Source organism: Myripristis murdjan, chromosome 15 (genome assembly GCF_902150065.1).
Source record: "Myripristis murdjan chromosome 15, fMyrMur1.1, whole genome shotgun sequence".
Classification (NCBI taxonomy): Eukaryota; Metazoa; Chordata; class Actinopteri; order Holocentriformes; family Holocentridae; genus Myripristis; species Myripristis murdjan.
In genome coordinates, this window is record NC_043994.1 from 15,947,689 (window position 1) to 15,974,519 (window position 26,831).

The 26,831-nt window shown below is 41.4% G+C and overlaps 1 protein-coding gene across 6 annotated transcripts in view; it reads right to left on the reverse strand.

Annotated features, from left to right (window-relative positions):
- The window catches only part of LOC115372415 (protocadherin-15), a 234,862-nt gene that overhangs the window by 41,516 nt on the left and 166,515 nt on the right, over nt 1-26,831 (reverse strand). For all 6 annotated transcript variants that reach the window (XM_030070300.1, XM_030070295.1, XM_030070297.1 and 3 more), the window contains 5 exons: nt 24,374-24,679; nt 22,546-22,776; nt 18,478-18,594; nt 13,061-13,201; nt 11,935-12,047 (listed from right to left, as the gene is read on the reverse strand). In XM_030070300.1, coding sequence (XP_029926160.1) covers nt 11,935-12,047; nt 13,061-13,201; nt 18,478-18,594; nt 22,546-22,776; nt 24,374-24,679 — 908 coding nt within the window. The remainder of the gene's footprint in view (nt 1-11,934; nt 12,048-13,060; nt 13,202-18,477; nt 18,595-22,545; nt 22,777-24,373; nt 24,680-26,831) is intronic.

The window sequence follows — 26,831 nt, forward strand, 5'->3', positions numbered from 1 at the left end:
ACATTAATTAACGAAGCCAAAGTCATCTGCAAGGATCATGGGGGGAGTTGGGTTTAAAACTGATAAGCCCTTTCCACAATGCACAAATTTTGCTATTCAAGTTATATTTACTTGATAATCCCTCAAATTGAATAATTTCCTCAGGCAATTCTTAGGCTTAATTTATCCAAATCCATTTAAAGAAAACAGATCTGCACAAAAAGTGACACACAAGATTCAATGCGCTATTCTTTTTCAAACAAGGAAGTCCATTGAAATCAAAGTTCAAACTGAGATAAAGAGTGCACCCTGTTCCAGACAAAATGCAATATTATTAGAGTCTTAGCTACCGTCTGTTCTGAACTGAAGACTCAGCTTTATAGATGAGAGGTTATGTTTGGAAATGACTGAATACAGGAAGGGAGAAGTGGAGGGATAAAGGGGAAAAAAGACAAGCAGAGATTCAAAGAGAAACTACCAGATCCTAAAGCCACTCAAGCTATTCAAAAGGTTTTGGAAAAACAATGTCATGGCAGGTCTGACAGCGAGGGTATCATACAGAAAATCCATTATGGAAACAGTAAAATTCTCTGGTTGAAAAATATGCCAATACCTTTGTGTAAAACACTCTGCAATTGTGTGTGCAATACCCACTGGGCTACAGTGCCATAAAAAAGCCTGTCAGAGAGTACAGACTGAAATGCATTATCAAATAATAAAGAATACATTTACACTGAAACCTGCTCCAAGTGGAGGGGACACCCTCCACTCGAGAACTGGGCCAGCCTCGAAAATACAATACAGTGTTATTGAAATTCAAAGACTCCAGCTATAGGCCAGTCAAGGCTGTGACGCCAGATGGAAACACAATCTGTGTCTGTCAGAGAACTTCTCACTGCTTTCTGATGAGTCATACAGATACATCAGCCGTGCGAGTGTTTACATGTGGGCATAGAGTCACATTGTAGCGCAATCTGGAGTGGGCGTGTGAATAAGTGTGTACATACTGGCATGTGAAGGTGATTACTGTCTGGATACCAAGAAAGCATGCCCTGCGGTACAGACCACTGAATGAGCTAAACACTTTCAAGAATGAATGAGTGCCAAATATGTTACATGTGTAGCTGTGCATCAAGGCCCGACCGACACTCGAGTTTTGGGGCTGATGTCAATACCAATATTAGGGAGTAAAAGACATGTTAGCTGATATACATAAACACACATTTTATTTATTTATTTATTTTTAATCAAACACTTGTGACAAAGATATGTATGTCTCTCTCTATCTCTAAATATATACCTAAATATATTTTTTATTCCAAGTATTCATTTCATTTTAAACTCCCCAAAGCATTTTTTCTGCATTATGTTCTTTGTAAGAAAGTTTGCATATCTTTGCATATCAGCCAACATATACACTGATACTGATATGTTGGTAGGCTAATATACACTACTCACAAAAAGTTAGGGATATTTGGCTTTTGGGTGAAATTTATGGAAAATGTAAAATGTTCACGCTACAGTGATATTATATCATGAAAGTAGGGCATTTAAGTAGAAGCATACACTGGTGATTTCCTCATCTCAAACAATTTCTTGAAACAAAAGCCAACAACAGTGGTGGATATACCACAACAAAAAATGTCAGCGTCAATAACTTGTCATGTGCCCTTGAGCATCAATTACAGCTTGACAACGACGTCTCATGCTGTTCACAAGTTGAGTTATTGTCTGCTGAGGCATGGCATCCCACTCTTCTTAAAGGGCGGCCCTCAGGACATTGAGGTTCTGGGGTACAGAGCTCCGAGCCTCATCCCATAGGTTTTCTATGGGATGCAGGTCTGGAGGAAGTGCAGGCCACTCCATTTGAGGTACCCCAGTCTCCAGCAGCCGTTCCCTAATGATACGACTTCGATGAGCTGGAGCATCAAACACCTGATGTGAATTTTGCCGTTAAACTCCTTGTTAGAGAACAGCAACTTGTGCAAAAAGTACTGAAACATTGAACAGTTTGACATGTGCATTCAAAAGTTTACAGAAGGTCACATTAAGTTCACCTGTAAAGGTTATAATGCATTTTAGGTTCATCCTGAAATTTCATCCGAAAATATCCCTAACTTTTTGTGAGTAGTGTATAGGCTATAATGGCCAATATATCTGTCAGGCTCTACTGTGCATTTACATTTGGGAGATGGTGCAAGAATTAAATTGTTAATTCTAATCTATATGTGTGAACATGCACAATTAGCTGTCTTTAGCTGTGATTCTCCCTGTGTGAGAAACTGTGCGAGTGGGAATATGTGTGTGTGTGTGTGTGTGTGTGTGTGAGTGTGTGTAGGCGTTTAGTACCCAGTGTACTCGCTGTATGGTGATGAAGTAACTCTGATGCCTTGCTCTGACTCTGTGAAGTGAACATCACACAACACATCACAGAACACAGGAGCAAACTTTCCACAGTCAGCTGTCACACAAACAATCTACAGCCTCACTCAGATGGCCCAGGAGCAACATGCGCAGCAAATGACACATGCTAGGTGGGGTTAGGAAGTCTGCAAATGTGCAATGATGTATGCATGTGCTCATACGTGTTCAAAAACTATTGTCTACACTACAACACAGCAAAATACCACATTTTAAAAGTGCAATTTTCTATGTTATTCCACCCTTGGGTTGATTTTTTGAAAATCAAGCCAAATCTCAAAAGCATCATCTTAATAGAAAAACCACAATAGTTCATTATATTCACACACCTGGCATTTTTTGGCAAGCGTTTCAAAAGGTGTACAAAATCAAACCACAACAGAGGAATGCACTTTCAGCCCAGATCATTTTTGATTTGCAGAGCTCTCCTCCAGTCACTCATGACACTCTAACCAACACTCAGTGAGGCTCTCTGTGGGGAGTCTGATGCTTGAAGGCACAACATTTGAAAGTGAGAACACAAGGACCAAAGAGAGTCAACTAACAAAAAAAATGTAGAGTTCTTAATTTAGGGTATTGAGACATATATGAGAACCATGTAGTTGCAGCCAGAAACCTTTGTGTACAGTCCACACATTTGTCTGCCGACTCTAAACCACCTGTCTGTAATTTTGATCACTGCGCTATTCAGTGAGTGATGTTAAATCTGATATTTGGTTCAGAAAAGAACCAGAACTGCAACAATGTACAACATTAACCAATATGTTCAGCATAATAGATGCACAAATAGAAAATGATGGAATATTTTTTTGTGCACAAAATCACATCATTTGACAGCCAAGAGCCATATGTAGGATATTTTCATTAGAGAACTGAAAGTTCAGTTGAGCTTACAAGTGTCAAAAAGTAGGGTATTTCCTGAAATTGTGGCAGTTTTGTTAGGATTTATAGAAGACAATCATTTCGTTTTGCTTTCAGGTATTCATGAAATTAGTTTGGAATTCAGTGCATGACCATGAGTGTCATACACAGAAATGAGTGTTGTCGGGAAAGCTACATCCGCTTAACCTGAGCACTAATGTAAAAGAGCCAAAGTTTCCTTACCAGTTGCAAGGAAGAGGTGCAGAGTTGTGACCTGGTGTAATTTCGTTTACCCTCTTCCGTCAGCATTGAGCATTATGATTTAGTTAGTCATCCTCATGACATTTTCACATGGAAGCTGACCGTTCCTCTCAGGTGGGGATGAGGTCCAGGAAAAATGACCATTTTTGGACCGAAAGGTGACCACAACTTCAGCTGGGTCTTCTTCCTGACACCTGACACCTGACAGGTGTCAGGTGTCAGGTGTCAGGTGTTGGCAGTTCCCGTGGTAGGTTCCCGTGAGGGTTGCCATGGAAGCCATAAAGGGGCAAAGTTGTGTGTGTCTGTGTCTGTGTCCGTGTGTGTGTGTGTGTGTGTGTGTGGTGTGGTGTGTGTGTGTGTGTGTGTGTGTGTGTGTGTGTGTGTGGTGTGTGTGTTTGTGTGTGTGTGTGTGTGCCTGCTCAAAGACACCTACATGTTGGGGTGTGGGAAAGAAGTCTGAGAGATACTTTCCCGTGTGGGTTGCCATGGAAGCCAGAAAGGGGTATAAGGTTGTGTGTGTGTGTGTGTGTGTGTGTGTGTGTGTGTGTGTGTGCCTGCTCAAAGACACCTACATGTTGGGGTGTGGGAAAGAAGTCTGAGAGATACTTTCCCGTGGGGGTTGCCATGGAAGCCAGAAAGGGTTATAAGGTGTGTGTGTGTGTGTGTGTGTGTGTGTGCCTGCTCAAAGACACCTACATGTTGGGTGTGGGAAAGAAGTCAGAGAGATACTTTCCTGTGGGGGTTGCCATGGAAGCCAGAAGGGGGTATAAGGTGTGTGTGTGTGTGTGTGTGTGTGTGTGTGTGTGTGTGTGTGTGTGTTCACACACATCTGTGTCTGCTCAAAGACACCTGCATGTTGGGGTGTGGGAAAGGAGTGTGGGAATGTGTTTAACTCTATTTTATACACTAATTGTAGTCTTACCCATTCATTTCTAATGACCGGTCATTTGTGACCGGGAACACGATGGGTGTATACAAGTTAAATAAAACATTCAAAAATTAATAAAAATTCTCCAAATTTATTTTATGTGTTCAGATGCCATATGTGAACAAAGTCATGGAACCTCATGACAAACAGATGAAATTAACTGCATTTTTTGGAGAGAAAACTTGTCCTCCGGTCAGATTTGACCGCGAACACGACAGGAGGGTTAAGAGCTGAAATTAGTTTTCCAACGCTATTACACAGTGTAGGTCAGGCCACCTCTGGCCTTTTGGTTAAAACAGAGACAATTCAGCTAATGACTTGAGAGGATTCTGTACACTTTAACACAGACTAATAACAAACCCAAATGTGGCATGTGAGGAGGATTTTAACTGAGCTCCCTGGCTTGTTTTTGTACACTGTTGTGGGGATTTCTTCTTTCATTCACTATCTGTAGTTGACAATATATGTGATTATGCTGAATTTCCTTCACTATCTCTGAGGCAGTCACTGGACCATCACTCTCTGTTGACCCTCGAAGACAAGGCACTGACCCTCCAACAAATGATGGGCAATTACATCCCCTTCCAAAGTCATCCTGGCTCATTTGATGATTGAAAAAAAAAGCTATTTTGTTGCATATCAACTCTGAATTTGTCCTTCCAGTTACCCCACATTACACAGCTTATGTTAACCAGGAGGGCCTCTCAGAGGGGAAAAACCAAATTATCCCCAGCTACTTAAATTCAAAACTATTACTATACATTTTATTCATACCAAATGATGCTCTCCTAAAATTCCCAAATTTGTGGGTAAATTAACAATTTATCACTTCCCCCAGCAAATGCTCTCTCACTTGTAAGCCAAAAGGTATGCTGGTGGATATTAGCACATAATTTTTTATGAGCTGCTGACTCAAACTTCCTAAGACGATTTACCAGGAAATGCTCTGGTAATAACAAACAACTCAGAAATCCACCACCTCTGACATGCAGTAATGCTTAAGCAAGTATTCACTTTAAGCCATCGAGCTCCTAGAAAAAAAGGAAAAAAAAAGAAAAAAAGAAAAAAAAGAAAAACGTTTGCAACTCCTACTCTGATCATTTCCCTCCTTGAGCTATTCCTCTGATCACTTATCTTGCCACACCAGACCTCAGTATCTCTTTGGTATTCATAGTGAGCCATTTTTCCGAGTTCCACAAGAAAGAAAGGGGCTTCAGTCAAAAATATCTTGTGGGGGGGATTGGGAAAATGTTAACAAAGCTGGAATAACAACATTCATTGTGCGGCCAGGCAGAGTGTGGCACTCTGTGCCAGCTTAGCTATGTCAGCCCAGAGGACATCACTTCACATATCATCCACTGGGTCATTTAATACGCAAGAGAAAGCCTGGCCAGCAAATGGATGGGCATGGATGGTTGACTGTGTTGTCAAAACTGGGCCAGCTGTTGAAGCTTGCTATGAGGTATCATGCAGCACCTTGTAGGTACTGATGCTTTCCTCCAGCAAATCACGACTTTACTGACAGAGCTATCTACTCTACACACCACCTGTGGCCTCATCCACACGTACACATTAGTAACTCTTTAACTGTCTGAACAGATATTACATTTATGTGTGACAAATTACCATAAATATTTTTTTTTCTCTGATGTGATTGCTACGTCTCTAACTGTTTTAAAATGATGTGCTACACTATGGCAACAAAGATAAATCACAGAGTGGCAATTTACACAGGATATGTCAGAATATCTCTTGTGCTACTAAAACAGGGTGAGCAGTTAAATGTGGCTTATATTTCTGAAGAATAAGGGGTGAGTAAGAGCAAGTATGTCAGGGTTAACAAGTGGACACTTCCTGTGTCAGATGTTTCTTTGAATAATACCAACCTACACTACATTTACACTGCACTGATACTGGATGTACCTGCTGTATTGTATGTATTGATAGGCCTCTGCAACAAATGACTATTCTGGCTTGAAAAGGGCCTCTGAGAAGTTCAGAAGCCAAACTGTAAAATAACATATAATATAATATCATATCATATAATAAATAAATATAATAAATATAATATCATGTATTTGCTTTTATTCTGTTTTGTTTTGTACCTACTGTGCTAATAACTGCACTGCACTTTGGTCAACACTACATTTAATGACTCACTGCAGTAGTTGCTAAATGTGCTACATAAATAAAATTGACTTGACTTGACATTTCATATTCCTGGTTTTCCAGGAAATATTAGAATTCCAGTATGCTTCCAGAATCCAAATACATGCAGGTCAGGTGAACTGAAGATGCTATGTTGCCCTTGGGTGTGAATGTGTGTGAGTGTGTTTGTCTTAGCCCTGTAATGAACTGGCAACCTGTCAAGGGTGTTCCCCTGCTGTCCACCCAATGCATGCTGGGATAGTTTCTGATCCCTGGTGACCTGAATATGAATAAGGCAGTATGAGAACTGGATGGGTGGATAATATAATATAATATAATATAAAGGGCTTTTAGGAGATTTTGGCAATTGCAGATTTCTACAGGAACTTTTTCAAGTCCACTCCTTTGGCAGGATGCATAATTTTGTGTATCCATAGTCCATCCATACTATGCATGGTTCCTGGTAATTCTTACCTGTAATTGTAGTTAACAATACCCATAGCTTTTCTTTCCTGGGCTTTAAGCATTGACCTTTAGCTGATATTTGGAGTGGGTGCAGTAAGTGCTGCTTGGCGTCTGTTAGACATGTGATGCCTGTCTACTTAGCAGAAAAAAGGGAAAGGTCAGTGCTCCTGGTGCTAAGAGGTTCAAGGCTCAGGGCAGCAGTTTCAAACCTGCTGCAGAAAATCAATCATGCCCTTCACAGGTATGAATGCGGCCCAGACATTACAGCTGAGCTTTGATAGACAGACATACAGATGACTCTGTGCGTGTGTGCACATGGATATTGTAGGGTACTTAAAACAGTGGGGCATGAGAAAAAGAGAAGCGAGAGATGAGAGTGTCTGTTTGTGTAGCATTGCAGCTGGGCATTAAGACAGTGTGTGGGAGAGCACATTGTAGCTTTTACAGCTATCTCTTTAAGTGCCTGGCATGAGCCTAGATGAGTAGGCTGTGAGCGCCTGTGACTTGTATACATCATGTCTGGCGAAACAACAGATGCAAAAACGCTGCCAGTGAAAGAGCTATGTTCTATGAAAGCAAGTCGACTGACTAATTACGTGTGAATTACAGCCCTGTCTGAATTTGTAAAATGATATGGGTCGGTTATTTTTTCTTCTTGAAAATGAGCTCTGCTTTCAGGGGTCATGAGCAACAAATATAGGGTAGAACTCATTTGTTGTCTTTTTTGTGAGTAACAGTGGCTCTTTGGGATAACATTTTTATTTGATAGGTAATTGATGGCTGGATGATGAGTAGATAAAGGTCAGTGGAGTCCAGTGTGACTGGTGCTACAAGCCCTAGGACATCTCTCTATATCAGGTATTGTACGGTCATTTGTGAGTCGGACCTCTGAGAGCACTAAATCAATGCTCACGTTGTGGATCCATAGGAAATTTACACAGTCTGGCAGTCTCTGTGGTGTATAGATGGAGAGAAACAAGAGAACAGAGACCCTCTGCACAAAATCCCAGTTTGAGCTATTACTGCTGTGACATTCACGGTAATGGCCAGAGGACCGAACTCCGATGCAGTAATAGGGACAAAGTTATATCTCCAGGCTGTAACACACAAACGACACCTTTCAGAATAGGCATAGTGTACATTCAAACAAGGAAAGGCTAATATGCGAGTGTATACATGGAGCAGCAAACAAAATGATTACACACTAATCATTAACATACACTCTCTAATTCAGTCATTAGCGGGACAGCTAGTGGAGGTATTTGTTTGACAAGATGATGTTGTTTCTAGTAATACTCAGTGCTGACACTGTTTGCTATGCTAACAATATAACTAAGAGCATCGCTCAATAATGGGTGTTGTTCTCAGGATTAACAGGCTGCATATTAATGTTACAGGTAGTGGACAATGTCTGCTGTCTGCGGTTACAAGTCCCTGGCTTGATCATTAAAATGACAAACTGTGAAAACAAAAGTTTTAACTCCCAATGCGGTGGCCACCAGTCAGTAAAAAGGTACACATGTAACAGGTTTACTTATTTAAACAACTTTACTTATAAACCAACAAATTCATAAAAATGCCCTATTTTGTTATTACAAATTCCAATCGTGTGTTATGCAATACAATGCATAATTCACATTATACTATAAAAACAATAGAAGTAATAATAATATTTATGAGCATGAGTAATTATGCCTCCAGTGGCATCTGTTAAAATGAAGACTGCAGTTAAAACAAACTACTGATTGGGTCAATACTGAGGTTAATGTACGGTGATAGATGACTAATGAATATTTAATTCCGCTCAGCCAAAAACTCACACTAGTCAGGATTTTATGCACATACACACATACACACACAAACATCTGCACACACCCCAACTCAGGAGCAAAGGAAGGGCTATTGTACCATGTGGCAAGAAGGAAGGGGAAGATGAAGTGAGAAAGAAACTGACACAGAAACACATAAGCTGAGAGGAAAACTCTAGGGATGTGAGGGCTAGGTGGGCAAAAACAGGAGCAGGAGGAGGAGGAGGAGGAGGAGGAGAGCAAAATGACAAACTCAGAAGTGCCGAGGCAAAAGTCTCATGCGATTTAGAGTAGATTTAGAAGGGGAAGTGCTGTGGGGGAGATAAGCAGCACAGAAAAATGCTCAGGCTGCAGGTTTGCAATGTTGGGCCAGAAACGTAGAGGAGGGAGGGTGGGGTGAGGGTTTGGGGTGGTGATTCACATAGTTGGACTATCTTAGATAGCAGCTTACCCCTCCTCTACTGCAGTTACACACGCTGGGGAAAATACATATTCATTCCCTTCCCCTCTGCCCAGTGCTAAAGACTTCCCTACAGGGATGTGTCCGTGAGTTCCATATAAAAGAGTCATTCACAGTGATTTAATGATAGGGCCACAAAAAAAAACAGAGACAGAGAAATAGCTGGCACAGTTAGCTGCAGCTGAGGGAACAGCGGATTAAGACTGATTTTGCGAAACATTTTACAGAAAAATGAACAAAACATGGACAGGAAGCAGCTTGACATTTTCACTACATCATTATCTGAAAAGAGGATTTTTTTTTCTATTAAGAATTCAATATAAAAAGAAGTAGAATAAGATCTAGAGATAGGTCTAAATAAACCTTTATCATATCATTAATAATTAAAGATAAAAACAATTTTATATAATATAATGAATACTAAAAACAGGATAATTCTCTGCATGCACAAAAATATGAAATTATGTGAGCACAAGTCAGTTAAGGCCTGTTCACTGGGTCATTAGATGAATTTTGAAATGATAAATCTAATATGTCTGTTTCTACTGAAGGTCTCCAGCTTAATGTCTCTGACAAGCAAGTGGTGGCTTGCTGCTACAGTAGGGACTACAGTATAAGCCATTTGTTTTAGCCAACAAAGACTAGGAACTCCTCATTTCCCTCTGACAGATGGAAGGGGACGACCATAAAGCTGGAGCAGAAATCATTAAGTCAGCCAAAGCCCTGCAGAGCTGTTTTAATTGTGTGCTCTGGAGCTGTAGGCACAGCTTACCTGATTGCTGCTATAACTAACTGCCTTCACCGAGACAGACGAGATCTTCTGAGGGCATTTAGAAAGTGATTTGTGTTCAGAAGGTTCCTCCGGGAGAGGAAGATGGGGTGAGACAGAGAGGCGAGAAATGAGACGACCGTTCATCGCTGAGCGAGCAGACTGGAAGCTCTCTGTTGGAGAGAACTTAGTCCAGCTGGAGACCTCCAGCACCTGGCTAATGCTTTCATGACTCATAATTTATGACAGACCTGCCACTGTGTTTGGTTAGAATTGTCAGTGCGATACCCTACAGAGGTCTGTGCCTGTGGTCCCGACCTTCCATGTGTGTGTGTCCGACAGAACACTCATTCAACGCACTAATCTATGGTCCTTCAACAGCTATGCCGCTGTGCCTGTGTATTGCACTGATCAATCACTGAATAAAGCTCAGCAACAGGAGAACGTGAGTACACACACAAAGTGCTGGATTACACGCCATCAAAAAAACATGCATTCGGTGTGCACCAAAAATTTACTAATACTCACAGCCATCCATACTACCATGCACGTGTGAATGCACTTAGGCAAAGACACACACAGACAGATGGACACACTGATGGAGATAAACACATACTGTACACACACACACACACACACACACACACACACACACACACACACACACACACACACACACACACACACACACACACCATCAGCTGTGGTGTTGACAGGTTCAGCAGGACTTACATTCACTGCCAGTGCATAAAAGCATGTCAAATTCCATTAGAGAAGATATAGTCTGCCAAGACTCACTACTTTGACTGACATACAAGCTAGTAAATCAATCCACTTCTAACAAGCTTTACTTTAAGCTCCCAGAGACTACTCTGAGCCACCACACTCCAAGCTTCACAAACTGGTTAAAATCCCTTAAACAGGTACCTACTGTGGTACAACATGACACAATGCAACTGTTGATACTTGTGCTCATTTATAATGGGAGATTTTCAATGCAGCTTCAGCTGGAGTGTTAATAATCCAAGTTCTTTTTTTAATTATAAATGATTTCTTGGCCTACTCCTAAGGCACTTACTGTGCATCAAGAGCAGACAAACTCATCTCAGCCCTGGCCCAGCACAACTTTACACTGCATGTGTACCAACCAGTCACATCAGAGACATATAGATTTTGCTCCCTCTCTCTGCCAGCTGAACACTCTCAACATTTAATCTCGCCAAAAGACCCTCTTAATAAACTCAGGAGGAATCCCTGCTTTGGCCTCAGAGAGAAACAAATGTGGTTTACAGTACAGAAGATCAGCAGCATCTACCCTGAAGCTCTTATACATATTTATGCTCAAAACTCATTATTCAGTCATAGACGGAAAAGAGAGTGTGAAAAAGGGGGAAATTTCAGAACCCAGGTGTTTTTACTGTGTGCTGAAAACAATCTGTGTCTGTAGTCAACTCGAAGCACTCTGCTTGCCTTGTGAAACACAATCCTGAATGTACAGGTAGCAAACATTATCACGAAATGATCACTGTTTAAATAATGAATGGTGAATTCAGGGCCAAACAAATGCATTGTGACATAGTAAATATATGATTCATAAGTGGTTCAATATTTAATAAGGCATTAGAGAAGCTGAATGGTAGACCAAGGATACAAATGCATGTAAAGGTGTTATTAAGATACCACTGCCCATGTATTGCAGAGTCTCCCGCTCTCTCACTCTGAAATACTATCACACTGCATTGAAATGCACAAAGTGCACTATACTGCCAGCTGCCTTTGTGTGTGGGAATTTACCAGCAGTATCAGGTGCATTGATAATGTCAGGAAGACTTACATGTACTCATCTGGTTTGAAGACTGGGATGAGAGAAGGCTGAGCAACAGTGATCTCCACCAAAGTGCTGTTAAACTTCACTGGCTCCCCATCGTCATAAGCTATCACAAACAACTGTAAAGGGCAAGCACACAAGCACATAATTATTATTATTTTTTCATTACACTCTATATCAGTCCCTTTTGTGGTTGCCAAGCAAGTTTCTGTAGACATGTTTGGCATCTGAATAACAAACAGAGGCTAGTGAAATCAGATCTGGCGAGCAGCCTGTAAACCTCCAAGGGAGCGAGTATGAATGTATCGATCTAGATTCATAGACTGTGGAGACTGGGGCCTGGGGGGGGGGGATGAAGAGAGGCAGAGCAAGAGAAAGAGAGAGATAGGCACAGAGAGGAAAAGCTGAGGCAAATGCAGAGAGGGCTAAACACAAGATTAAAAAAAAGACAGGGGCTAAGAGCCTAGAATGGAGAAATACAGAGAGAAAGGCAGCAAGATAATGTGGATGTGCTAGAGACATCATTGGGACCTAATATCCTGCAGCAACTGCTTCACTGTTCACAAACACAGATATGCCTTGCTAAGATCACCTCGACCGCACATCATGTGAGCTTTAAGATATAAAAAAAAAGCTAGACTTTACTAATTTGGTCACAGATAAAAGAGAGGAATGACCTTTTAACTAAGACTACTTGGACAACATGGTAATCACAATGGCTATTAATATTATCACCTCTGCTTCTGCAGAGGTGATAATATTAATAGCCATTGTCATTTTGCCATAATAGCCATAGGCATAGTTTTCCAGTTTATCCAACAATGAATATGTGTGTGTGTTATTACATACATACATACACACACACACATGAGAGCGAGAAAGAGAGAGAGAGAGAGAGAGAGAGAGAGAGAGAGAGAGAGAGAGAGAGAGATTTCTTTTTTTTTTTCAAGTCTAGCATGGTGATGCTTTTAATGTAGGTGTAGCGTAGGCTCTTGCACTATGATAAATAAGATTATTAAAGGAGTTTTTTTTTTTCACTGGGGAACATACCTGTTGTCATCACAAGCACCAGCAACATTATTATCATTACATGACATTTTATTACATTATTATCATTGTCACCATCACTCACCTGAAAGGTAACACTTGGCTCTTCATTGAGGTTGACCCTTGTGATGATCCTTCCAGTCTCTGCTTCCACATCAAAGATGCTCCCGCTGTACGGTGATCGCTCCATGTCCACTCGGTAGCGGACAAAAGCTGCTGGAGTTCCCTGGAAGGAAAAGTAAGGGAATATAATGCGACAATAATGACTCATTTACAAAGATGTGACTTCCACCCTCAAACACAACTGTAGAGTAAGAGAATGGGTCAAAGTAAACAGGAATATAGTGTTATGTGGATACAGCCACACTGACTGCTTGGGTGTTTAAGATACAGTAACCTATCTTTTATTACCTCTCTTGCCACATTTGATTGGTTATCATCTCTCATCATGAGACAGTAGTCGAGCTGTATAAGTTGGAGGAGGCATAAGCTCTTCTCTCTGCATAAACTGAAGGATGCTCTTCATGTAAATGTATCACTTCATAACTGTATCTATATTATAACTCTTAAGCTTGCCATAGCCCTCATTAGGCCTGCCCCTCATCACACTGTCTAATATTAACTCACTATTACTCTTTGATTCAGATATCTTCCCTTTCATTTGGAATTAAAAACTCCCCAATTAGGCCCACCCTCTCGCTCTCCGGCACAACACACTTACATTCATTAGTGAGAGCTTGGACTTCAATGCGACCCTTTGATTAAGATTAATCACAGCTCCTGATTGCTGATCATCTCTATAGCTATCTTATTTAAGTTTCATCCCCTTGGACCTCAAATCCAGTCTGATTTTTAATAAGCTCTCTGAAGCACTGTTCCCCAGCTTGAACTGATTCTACACCCAAGGGACTGGGTAAAAACCTGGGGCTAGAGGAGAGAGGTAAATCCCGTAGGAGCGGTAGGTCCCTTGGGAGGCTTACTCACACAAATGCATGTCTGAGAGGTTATAAAACCATCAGAGTGAATTCACTGAAGGGATTCTTCATAAAAAGAAAAAGTCCTCTCCTCTAAAAGCTCTTCAAATTGTTATCAAACATGAAATAAGAAAAAAAAAAAAGCACTGGTACAGTGGTATAGTGTAATATTCCCAAGTAACTTCAACAGCAGCATCCCACCTTTGGTTACGCTTTGTTATAGTAATGACATAGCATTCTTTTGTGGTGTTCATGGTGTGTTTTGATATTCTGATAATGCACGGTGAACATGCGCTTAAAAGGGAGGAGAGGCGCAGCAAGGGGTGTGTTAGTAACAATCAAGCAACGCTGCACAATTTTGGTGTTGCGGATTACGGAGATTTGCACTTGTGTCGCCCACCTGCTCAGACCGGATCAAAGCACAGTCATGTAACCTTGCAATTTCCGTGTCTTCACCAAGTAATGCCTGTATGAAAAGCTTATCAAACCTTTTTTGGATGATATGTTTGCCAATATGACTTTGATATAAATCCCTCAAGCAAAATAAAATAGAACAATTTTCACTCTAACTCTATACCCAGATGGCAGTGGTTGAATAATTGTCATCCAACAAAGAACTGTCAGTATACAGTATGAGAGATGGAGCAGGGATGCGGAGGCGGCTGCATCCTCTATAGATGTCAGGCACTGGTTGGTGGACGACCCCAGTAGCCAACCAGCCCCCGTACTTTGCTGCTAACGTCTGTTTGGCTCTTTGCCAAATATCAGTGAACCATTTCCTACACTGGCCAACAGTTGCTGTAGTGCTGGAGTGGCACCATGAGCAAGTATGTTATCTTCTCCTAATTTAATTTCAGGTGACATATATTTACGTGTGATCCTGCCGCTCACACACACAAGGACATCAGCTTCTTCTTGGAGACTCTGTTGTGGCAGAGCCAGTCTGGACTGATGTCTCCATCATGAAACTGTCAGGGCGTTGTGGAGCAGAGCGGTACTGATTTTCAAAGGAAACAAAAGAAGTGATATGATGAGCCCTGATTAAAACCGGGCCCATCCCACCTACTGATAATACATTGTTCTTAATTCAATCCTGTCTCCAACTGTGCCACAGTTGCACTATGCACCTCTGGGCACGAAATCACCAAAAATCAGATGCAACACTCTGCCCACTTGTGCTGTGCGTCTTTGCGCTTTGTACCATGTACCACTGATGTACAGAAGCACAAGCACCCTAAGCTAAACAAACAAACCTGCCCCTTCCCTTCTGAGTTCAATGAGAGAAACCAGTCAAGCTATTTTCAGTTGAACATGTTTTCTCCAAGACTATACGCATAATATTAAAACATCAAATAAATACCGAAGAAAAAAAGAAAAATAGTGGGAACATGTGTTCATTTGAAACAGATATTTTGTGCTTTACTAGATGCAATGTTTAGATTCGGATGCATCTCATACTGTCCAACCCATACTGTCTTATCAATGCTTGCAATGCTTGTTTGCAAATGCCATTCCTGGAGGGGGAAAAACTGACTGTAGTATAATGTTGCAAAAGGCATGTTGCCTATGCATTAGCCTACCTGTGATTTTTTTTAATGGCATTACCTGGAAAAATATGGTTAACACAAATTAATACAAATGAAGATGTTTTTGAACTCTTCAAATGATGTTTGAGAGGTCTGGCACTGAATGGACTGTAGATACAGTAACATCTCACTCTGTCTATTACAATTTTCATGATATACAGCACCTGTTCTTGTCAAACTTTCAACTCACAGACCATGAATGTTTTATGCCCTCTGCTGGTATAAATGCACAGAGTCTTTAACACTACAGGTGAACAACAAAAACTGGACATATTTACCACTTTGGCGTCTAAGAAATTTATGTTGAGACTTCCTGACCGTATCCTGGGACAGTAGGAGTACTGCTTTCAACCAATTTCTATATGGTTTGTTTTTTTGACATTCTGCTTGAGTTTAGTATAAACTAGACAATTCATGAATGAAAGAATATCACCGGCACTGGGAGACGGTGAATGATGCTTCAGACAAACAGAAAAGTGAGGCTTGAGTTGAGAAAATCAGACAACAGAGACACATAAAACAGTTTACATGGCTGTACTGTGACTTGATCAGTGATTAGGTCTGTGAATGACAAAAAAATGAAAACACATACATAAAAAAATAAATAAGTAAAAATAAATACATAAAAATTCCACAAATACAAACACAACTGACATCTCAAATAAATATTATTATATGAAAAACTAATCTAGCGAACTCATTCACAAATAATGCTCCTAGCTGCCATGTTTGAAATAATTAAATAAAACAAACAAAAAAACATCCAGTTGTAGACTTTTCATATTTGGAGCTGCTGAGTGAAGCACCTAATGTACCAAACATTTGTCTCCATGGTGATGTTTGTCTGAATCAGGCTGACATTGACATTTAAGTTAGGGAACCGAGTGGCGCTGTCAAAAATACAGTTGCTCTTCTTTGTACAGTATCATTGCTCTGTGGATGTGGGTGGACTGACATTACATTTTCTTTATGAATCTGCAAAGAGGAGCAGGAGTAGCAAATTATGATCTATCAGGCAGAATATCCACACAGCTCATATTCGCCTTTTCAAAACATGCATACTTATCAAACGTACGTGTGCTAGAGAGAGAGTACGTGTGTGCAAGTGTCTGTGTATACATTTTCTGTGCTTATGTGCTTGGCAAGCACCGGACTAAGGCAGGCTCCACCTAACGGAGGTGTCTATGGCAGGCATCCTGTCAATAAAGTGCTTTGAGCTCCCAAATCCAGGTCAATAAAGACACCGAGTTAGCCTGCTCCTATTAGGGAATCTAATCCCTCTGTCTGTCAAACCACTCTCCTGAGTCACACTCGGGTTTCATATTAACTGCCTTCTCTTTAATGTGCCAGCATTATACAGTTGCTCTATTACACCGGTTCAGTGTGCAATCCTAAAAAAAAACAACAAAAAAAGTGAAGGTGCAAGGTCATATTAGAGAGATGATTTTAAAGCTGCATTGAGAGCCAGGTGGAGAGGGAAGAGGAGTGAGAGTGGAGGAGTGGGAGAGAGTGAGAGGTGCACAACAGTCATTGTGGTGATCTAGTGGTTCAAAAGCTCAACCCCCCACAGCTGAGACTGACAGGGCATCTCTATCCCTCAGCATTTATGTGCTACAGCAAATATGCAAGGCCCCTTACCCCTGGTGGGTTACCACCTGCAGGAGGGCCACAAACGCCAAGCATTGAGTCCAGATACGCTGGTCTTTTGTGAAAAGCCCATACAGTGCTGGAGGCTACTGGGGCGAGAAGGCAGGGAGGGAGGATGCTGGGGGATTCCTATTCTACTGTCACTGTGAATATTACAAAAACCAAACAAACAAAAAGCAAGAGGATAAAGCATAATGACTGTGAATGTGCTGTAAGAGATTCAGGCTCGTTCGGCTATTTTCCAATCCGGAGAAAGGATGTAAGAGAGCATGCAGACTGCTGACTCACCAAGCGGTGTAAAATATTGAGGTGGGCCACACTGCCAATAAATCAGTTCAGTTTAGCACGGGGTTAGTGATGTGGAACCAAATATTCTCAGTGCAAAATAACCTTGTTGTCCAGTATTTATTAGTTTGTAAATATGTCTTAGCATCATCCTGTTGTACTATTGACAACAGGTCATAAAAAGCTACAGGCATTTGCTGCAAAACCAAAAACAAGAAAAAAAGAAAAAAACAAAAAAAAACAAAAAAACAGTGAATACAACAATAATGTTTTCCATGGTTCCTGTGTAGCCTCCTCTTAGTCAAACAACTTCTGAGTGCAACAGGGTATCATGATTTCTCTTCTGCACTGTGTAATTTTGTTCTTTCATTTGCACACACCAAAAAGAAAATACTTCAGAGCTTCGGTCCCAGGAGAGCCAGCTCAGATGTAATAAGGTAAAGGAATCTGAGGCAGCATGGAGGAGGTAACCGAGGTATCTGGTAGGTGACTCATACAAGTGAACATGCGCAACAGGAACGCTTACAATTAGAACTACTGGTGAAGACAAAAATAAAACTCAAATTACATATACATTACAGTCGCTCTAGTGAGTGAATCTCACTAAACTGCTGAATACGTCTTTATAGTTAATAATGCAACGGCTGAAACTGGCCAATGGTTTGAGAGCATCATGTGGGTAGTGAGTAGATAACAAGCACCAAACCCTGTTGTTTACTTTTTAACTGTATATAAAGGAGACTGCAAGGACCTTTCCTTTTCTGTTGATTTTGGCGGCCCCTGTGGACAAAAGTGGTAGTGCTTCCCAGAGTAAAGGCTGCATTTCCCCTCGTGAGCACCACCACCTTGTATCATGGCATCGGTATTAAACAGAGACAGTTTCATAACCAGTTTAAAACTCCTTGTAGTTGCTTTAAGGTTAATAATGGCATCAATGTTCTTTTAGATACCAGTGTTGGATATATGAAAATCTCAGTTATACAGATTTCTGTTTCCAGTGAGACACTCACCGGTGGGTCCTGGTCCTCAGCAAACACAGTTGTGATGAATGTTCCTTTCTCTGCATCAGGTGCCACCATGCCTATATATAAGGCTTGGCTGAAGACGGGGGAGAAGTCATTCATATCCTAAAAACAAGAAAAAAAGATTGAATAGATGAACTATCATATGCTGCTTCTAAGAATGGCCCTCAAGGCTAGAAATCACACAAATTACGACTGTGGTAAAACACAAACACACACACACACACACACACACACACGCGCACGCGCACGCGCACGCGCACGCGCACGCGCACGCGCACGCACACACACACACACACACACACACGCGCACACACACACACACACACACACACACACACACACACACACACACACACACACACACACACACACACACACACATACACACACAGCTTCCATGATCTATGACCATCTTCAACAGTGGTTTGTGACAGGTATGCACCTTTAGTATGCTTATGTGCTTTGTGTGCATTTACATCAGTATCAGTAAAGCATACAATTTGAATGCTTAAGATGTCAACACAGTTGTAAATAGTGACCAGACAGTGACTGACAGTGGCCTGTAATTAGGTTACCTCTACCTGTCCAGTTGTTACATTATATTCTAAAATGACTGACTGTTAAAATATTAGCAAATGCAAATTTACAAATATGAGCTGCTAAGGCTGGCTGATTAAAAACTTTGCAACATTATTTTGCGAAACTTTAGAAATGTGGTGTAACAATAAATGGATGTTTCCATTCCACTTTCATTTGAAACACATGAGAGCAATCAAACTAATTCTGAGCTCTAATCCTGGCCCTTGTATCCAGTGGAGCACCATGACTAACATGTTGAAAGTCTTTGTGAACTACAGCAGAATACAAGTTGCTGCACTCTAACAACTGTATGAAAACCTCCTTCAGGACATGATACAGTTTTTTGATGCAGAGATCACTCTCGAGATTGCAGTGAGGATGGAAAAGCATGACCATTGCTATTGCTCACAGTCTATTCATATAAACTAACATACAACAATGTAGCTGTACATTATTGTGAGCCTGCAAACATGTCAACCCTTACTGCTGTGCAACCTTTGCTTTGCAGAGTGACACTGAAAACTTGGCCAGCCATTCATATATCTCAGGGAATATCTCAGTTCCATGTACATACACTGGTGTCTGATCCCTTTCTTTCTTTACTTTTTTCTGCTTTTGTCCAAGCCACGGGCAACAGAAAGTATTCTATCAACAACAACAGTTGTTCAGTGTTTTCTAGCTCAAAATCTATGACCTGCAGCTCCTTCTTTCAACAACAAAGCCCAGTCTTGAACAGTTCACAAGGAAGGTTGAGAACACAGTGCATGCGCAGGGCTATGCATGTGCACACGCACAGCTATATTCAGGCGGACACCCACACACATACAGGGTGTCTGTCTTATATTTCTGAAGCACAAGAACAGAGGGAAAAGTTTAGGAGATCCATTTGGAACAGCAAGACGTGCAGGACACCCAATCCATCACTGTGAGCCACCCAACGGAGGAAACAACAACAAAACAAAACAAAAGGAAATCAAACACGAGTGACTTCAAATAACCCTCTGGAGGTGTTATATGGTGAAGGAAGTGGAATTACTGGAATCAGCTCCATCTCAAGTCCCTGGGAAGCCTGTGTGAATCCATTAGACTCACTCTAATTCATGTCTGCCATTTCAAATAGCAGACATAAGAGTTTGATAACACTGGCTCTGCTGTGCCTTATCCTATCAAACACTGTTCCTAGGTGACAGCAAGAACACTGCATCAAAGCTTGTCCTTATTGGAGGACAAATTCACTCTCCAGGTAGGGCGACCATGCAGCAAACCTGTTTGAATAAGATCATGCGGTTCTTCCTATTTTTCTTGTGGTCAATGTGGAAAGCATTCTCCTTCAACACAATGTCTGCTGTGTTGCGACTGTGTCACCAGGTGTGCATACAGACAAAATCATATACATAGAGATAAATGTGCATCTACACATATGTACAATATGAATGCACATAATACACACAGATAGAGAGAGAAGGAATACAGACAGACGTAGGCTCCCACAAACACAAACACAGACGCATAAGCATGCACACAAACACTCGAGCATGCACACACATGCGGTGTCACAACAGAAGGCGTCTAATCCTTTCGTTGGGATTCAGCTGTTAATCTCTTGAAAGGTTGGAAAGGGAACACAAGCTCCTGAAAATCCTGACATAATTGCTGTCACAAAGCTAATGAGTCATTCAGATCTGGAATAGCACTGGGTCTAAAGCAGACGCACCTATCCATCAGCCTGTCTTTGCCCTGCTGAGGCTGCAGGGACAGGTAGGTCAGGAGGCCAAAAGACATTTTACAAAGGAAATCCATTCAGCCTGGGCACTGAATAATCCGTGTATCATTCGTTCTTTCTATTTTCAATTGCCAATCAAAAATTAAAAAATGAAAAAGTGACTGGTTATTTTGTTATTTGTTTTTTAATCTAACACCAAAATCCAAAATATGTCTGGTTTTTCATAGTTCAATTTTAGGCTCGGATCAAAAATACGAAATTGAAAAACGGGAATCAGGACTGAATTTGATTTTATTATTTAATTGGTCCGGTTTACGTGACCCAGAAGTTTGGTAATGAGTGGTAGCTCACAGCAGATCACAGCAGCAGGCGCATTCAGTCCCGCCACTCTGATCACCGCCACCATGGATAGTTATTACGTGTTGTTTCGAGGACCAAAGCGTGTGACTCTAAAAGAAGAGGACATGACAACCGAAAAAATCAGCTGAGCTTCTTAACAATGATGGGTAGTAGCTCCAGAGACCTTCTTAACCGATCTGGGAAACCCGGCCCTTTTCTGTGAAATTGCACAGTGGCGGTTCTGCCTATGTTGCCGCCCTAGGCGAAATTACTTCCATGTTACTACTCCTACCGCGGCGCCAGTCGGCCGCGGCATCAGGCGGGCCGGCCGCGGCACCGGACGGTACCGCGCCCACCCGGTCAGGTCTGCCGGATCTGACAGGTGAGCGTCCGGTGCCGCTCAGCTCAGCTGATTTTTTCGGTTGTCATGTCCTCTTCTTTTAGGGCCACACGCTTTGGTCCTCGAAACAACACGTAATAACTATCCATGGTGGCGGTGATCAGGGTGGCGGGACTGAATGCACCTGGCTGCTGTGATCTGCTGTGAGCTACCGCTCATTACCAAACTTCTGGGTCACGTAAACCGGACCAATTAAATAATAAAATCAAATTCAGTCCTGATTCCCGTTTTTCAATTTGGTATTTTGATCCGAGCCTAAAATTGAACTATGAAAAACCAGACATATTTTGGATTTTGGTGTTAGATTAAAAAACAAATAACAAAATAACCAGTCACTTTTTCATTTTTTAATTTTTGATTGGCAATTGAAAATAGAAAGAACGAATGATACACGGATTCTGAATGTCTTGACACAGATTCAATGCTGTCTTTTCAAGCTAGATTTCAGTACAGGATATGATGAGTTACTCTGGCTGTGAGGTTTGACAAAACCTGGACTTTGTGTGATGCCATCACTGTAGAGACCAATCACAACACACATGGAAATCATTTTAGAAATTAATTTAGAAACTTAGAAACTAGAAAAAGAAAAATTGAAAAACCTTTCAAGGCCACATATATTATCAGCTTGGTCGTGATATAAGACCGAACATTTTAGTGGTATTCTTGACCCATCACCCACAAAAATCCTCTCTCGAGATTGACAGATGAAGAGGCAAGAACATTTACTTCCTGTTTAATGACTTTATATCAGTCAGTCAATACATAGAAGTTATATACTCAGTCAGCGCAGACTGGGAACAAAATGTTTCACACAAACAGTGCAGTGTGCGGCGCTGTGTGTTTTCAGTCCCCATTATGTACTGCGGCTTATGCTAGCTGTTGCTTAAACACTCCTAGTGACTCACAGCGTATTTGCAACCAGAGCTGCAGCTCCTGAGGGATCCTGAGTGTAGACAGAGGGAGAATACATAACACTGGGAAAGGTAGCAGACTGAGGGGGGGTTCTTACTGTGATGCGGACTGTGACTGTAGCCAGCCCCGGGGGGGTGACCCCTCCTTGGTCGACAGCCTCCACCTGGAAAGTGTAAGAGGCACCCATCCCCATGGCTGCCAGGTCCTCAAAGTCCAGGGTTTGCAGCACAGCTAACTCCCCTGTGACAGGGTTCAGAGAAAACAGCTGCCGGGCTGACTCAGTCTTGATCCGATATGTGACATTGGAGAACAGGTCTGCGTCTACCGCCTGTGAAGAAAGGGAAGCGGGGGCAGATGTATGTAGAGACAGCGGTCTGTTGGCAAGACAGGGTGTGATATATTTTTAGAACTGGCACATTGCATATAGTCATATAGGCACAGTAAATGTATATTCAATGAATTCAATGAATATTTATGTCTCTATTTTAATTCTACAATTTCATGCTGGTGGGGCAATAATATGAATCATTAATATGTTCTGATGAAATAAATCATAGGGGATGGGTTTGGTTGGTCCTTGTTGCATCAAATGGCAACCCTCAAAGTAGATATTAGCCTCATCTGCATATGTTTTAGACTGCAGTGGGAGGTTATTAGAGACATGAACACTGCACATGCTGTGCTGCAAGAAAAATCCAACAGGGGTAATTTAGGCTCATATTTAGCCTTAAGTCTTATCTCGTTGCTCTTAAAACAGGAAAAAAAAAAAAAAAAATCTGCCAATGCAGTGAGATAATCCCACCTGTTTGCAATGCTGATCGACTTTTTTCTTTAATTGCCATTTTCCTGATAATGGTGGACTGATCTGCCTTATTCTGGTTTGTTTCAACAAATTTATACTTGTTCCTGGAAGTGATATCTTTTGAGACTATAAATTACTTCTTTTGTGTTTTGTGTGTTTTATATACAGCACAACCAGTCAGTCACTGATTTACCAAAGGGATAAAATAAATTCCTAAATAAAAAATAATGTACAAAGACAAAAGAAAGCCATCGCCAGAGGGTAAAGAGAAAAGGAGGTTGAGTGGTGGGTTTCATTCTGCCCAGATGTCGGCTGTGTCACTGCGTCTATCCGCCCACCCATCTCTCTCTCTCTTTCTCTCTCTCTCTCTCTCTGTCTCTCTCTCTCTCTCTCTCTCTCTCGCCAGCCACCCCCGTCCGCTTAGGGTTGAGGTCTCGTTGTGTGGGAGATTAACGTTGTCACACTGCTAGTGCCAGTCACCCCCCCCATCCCACCCCAACCTTGCATTTCTCACGCTCTTCTCTTACTTTACTCCTCTATGAGAGATATGTCACTCACAGCATGCCCGCAATTACTCCCCCCTCCACTTTTTACTCTGCATGCATTATGTTTTCCCTATGCCTGTCCACTTTGGTGCAAGCCAATGCATCATGTGCTTGACAGTGCAGCGTCTACCCAAGACAGCTTCCATCACTACGCTTTCCGAAATTTGTGAAGGCTTGCATTAATGTTTGTCAGGAGGGAAGGAGGAATGATTCCCTTTTAAAGTCTGGTTATGTCTCATGTGGAAAAATCCAGCTTTAAGTCTCACTCTGCTTGAGTCCAAAAATGCCCAGAGAGCTCTGACATGAAGGAAATGCTCCTCTCAGCTGCGTTTGTGAAATGTTAAATGTTTCCGCCCGGAAGCATATGACATTTTAAACACAGGCCAAATTGCCTGCTCCTTTGAAGTTAAAGGATGTTGAAGGAGTGTTAATTCAGCAGCTGTTTAGAGCACCCCTGCTGCATGCTGCATGATGTACAGTAAAGTGCAAAAAAAACAAAAAAAACATAAGGAGCGGGAGAGGAAGAGAGAGAGAGAGAACAGAAGACAGAGAGGGGAAATCTTATAATGGAGACTTACGGTTAGAACCAGGACCACAGTGCCTACAGGGGTGTTTTCAGGAACGTTCACCACATAAGTTTGCTGGGAGAAGACTGGACTGTTATCATCAATGTCTGTGACCTCAACTAAGAGGGTCAACGTGGTCCGTCGAGGGTCCACTGCCCCATCTGAGGCCTCCACTATCAGGTTATATTGATTTTTACGCTCCCGGTCAAGAGGCACCGCTGTGAAGATGCTGCCATTAACGTTGATTGTGAACAGGCCAGGATGATTCACTATCCGGTATCGCACCTGACCATTGGCTCCAGCATCTGGATCTGTGGCCTACAGAGATAAAAAAAGAGAGTTAGTCCTGGGAAGATCTATAACATTATTTTAAAATATGATCATATTGGCACTAATGGGAAAGTGTGATAATCCCAGTGTTTCCCATACAATGTTAATATCTGGGTGGCTTGCCCAGGTAAGTTAACATCTTGCCAAGTAAATTTTTGTTTTGGATTCATTTCAGGTGTTGTGATACAAGAAATTTGGCTGTTCTGGCCAATGTAGTTCTCAAACAATCAAAATTTAATACTGTCAGGCTCTGAAAGTGAACTACAATGATCATAATTCACTGCACCAGTACATCTGTGCTCAAATGAGTTGTGATGTATCTGTGCCAACACAAACTGAGTGGAGAGGCAACTTGAAATGTAGCCTCAATAATCAGATGGAAGTATAATAGTCAGATAATACTGTATTGCCATCAGCTTATACTAAACTGAGAGACTTCGTTGGCTGAATAAAATCTGAATTCTTGGGCTCACAAAATGATAAGTCAATAACTCCTCTTCTCCCTGCCGCCAAAGTAAACTGACAACTTGTGAGAAACATCAAGACACTATTAACATTTACTGTATTTTTCTCAGCCAGTAATATGTTTTACTCAGAGCTTAGGGCAGCTCCACAAGATGAGCATGGACACATTTATTCCAGAATTGGAAACCAGAGAATCAATATACCAATCTGTGATGCTATACCAGAGTACCTCCTAAAGCAGAGAATGAATGAATGAAGAAATGACAAAAAGGGACATTATGGACTCAGTGAATGGCTGTGCAAACCGTTACAGCATTTTACTGAAGTGATATCAATTCTGCAGCAGAAAATATGACTTTATCATCAGAAAATAATCAGGCGAGTCAGAGGTCATGTATTATGTCTTATCTGTGGTTCTTGGGGTGAGTGGTGAATGCTGACCATGAAAACTCCCAGGGCATATGAGTAACATATCTGAGCACTTAAATTCAGGGTATTTTCCTTCGAGCAGATATCAGCTCTTTTGGGTTCGGTGTGATCCATTACATGATCCATTATAGCTCGGCTTCATCTTAATGCTTTACATATTTACCCTGCCATCACACAGCCTTCAAGCACAAACACACATTAGCTACAGTGCCACGACGAAAACAAAATCTAAGCTTACATAGCCCTCATACACTGCAGCCTCATTTTCTCTTCTTCATATTGAGATTAGCGGCTTTGTCACAGACTCATGACTAATCATTTGCAAGTTCAAAAGGCCAGAAGCCTTTTCATGCTAACTCTGCATTTCATCAAAAAGAAATCATTGAATGCTAAATCAAGTTTTGACAGCATGCACCGCTTTTTTTAAAATGCAAAATAAATAAATAAATAAATACATAAATAAAATAAATAAATAAATAATGATTTTAAAAGAAAAAAAAATCATCAGAAAGATGAAAAGCTCGAGGCACATGGTACTACTCTGTGATGATCCTGCAGGGAACTTAGTTGCTTTACAAATTCCAAATCCCTTTTGGATATGACAGGTCATTAGTATGACTGTGGATTGTGTGTGTATGTGTGTGTGTGTGTGTGCGCTCGAACTGCGATCGGCTCCAATGTGTAGTACTAATTCCTCGTTGTAATTGAGAGAGAGAGGGAGAGAGAGAGGGAGACAGAGAGAGAGGGAGGGAAAGAGACTTCAGCCCACATTTATTTCCCTTGTTTGACGATAATTTCTTGACCTCTGTGCAAGTAAGGACAAAGAGAGCCAAAAAAAGGGCCACAAAGAGGAGCAGAGGGAGCAGGAGGAGGATATACATATGATTGCCCCCAATTTGTTTTACATGGAGTCTCTGACAAATGTTCAGAGCCTCGGTATTAAGCCATTGGAAAACAGAAGGAAGAACAGGATGTCAATATGTGCACATGGATCACTAGTTCTCTGCAGTGACATTACATAACAAAACTCCCCTAACAGCTCTTTGCTTTGTAAGAAGTGTAATCCAATTAATTCATGGCCAATGAATCAATTAACAATTTTGTATATTTTTGTAGCCGCCGGGGGACAAACCACATACTATACCTGTTCACGCCGGGCATTGTAAGCTGCTGGCTTGGCTTAGGATGTTTTTTCCTGCTCTCGTAAAAAGAGCATATTCATCATGGTTTTGGATCAATTAAAAGT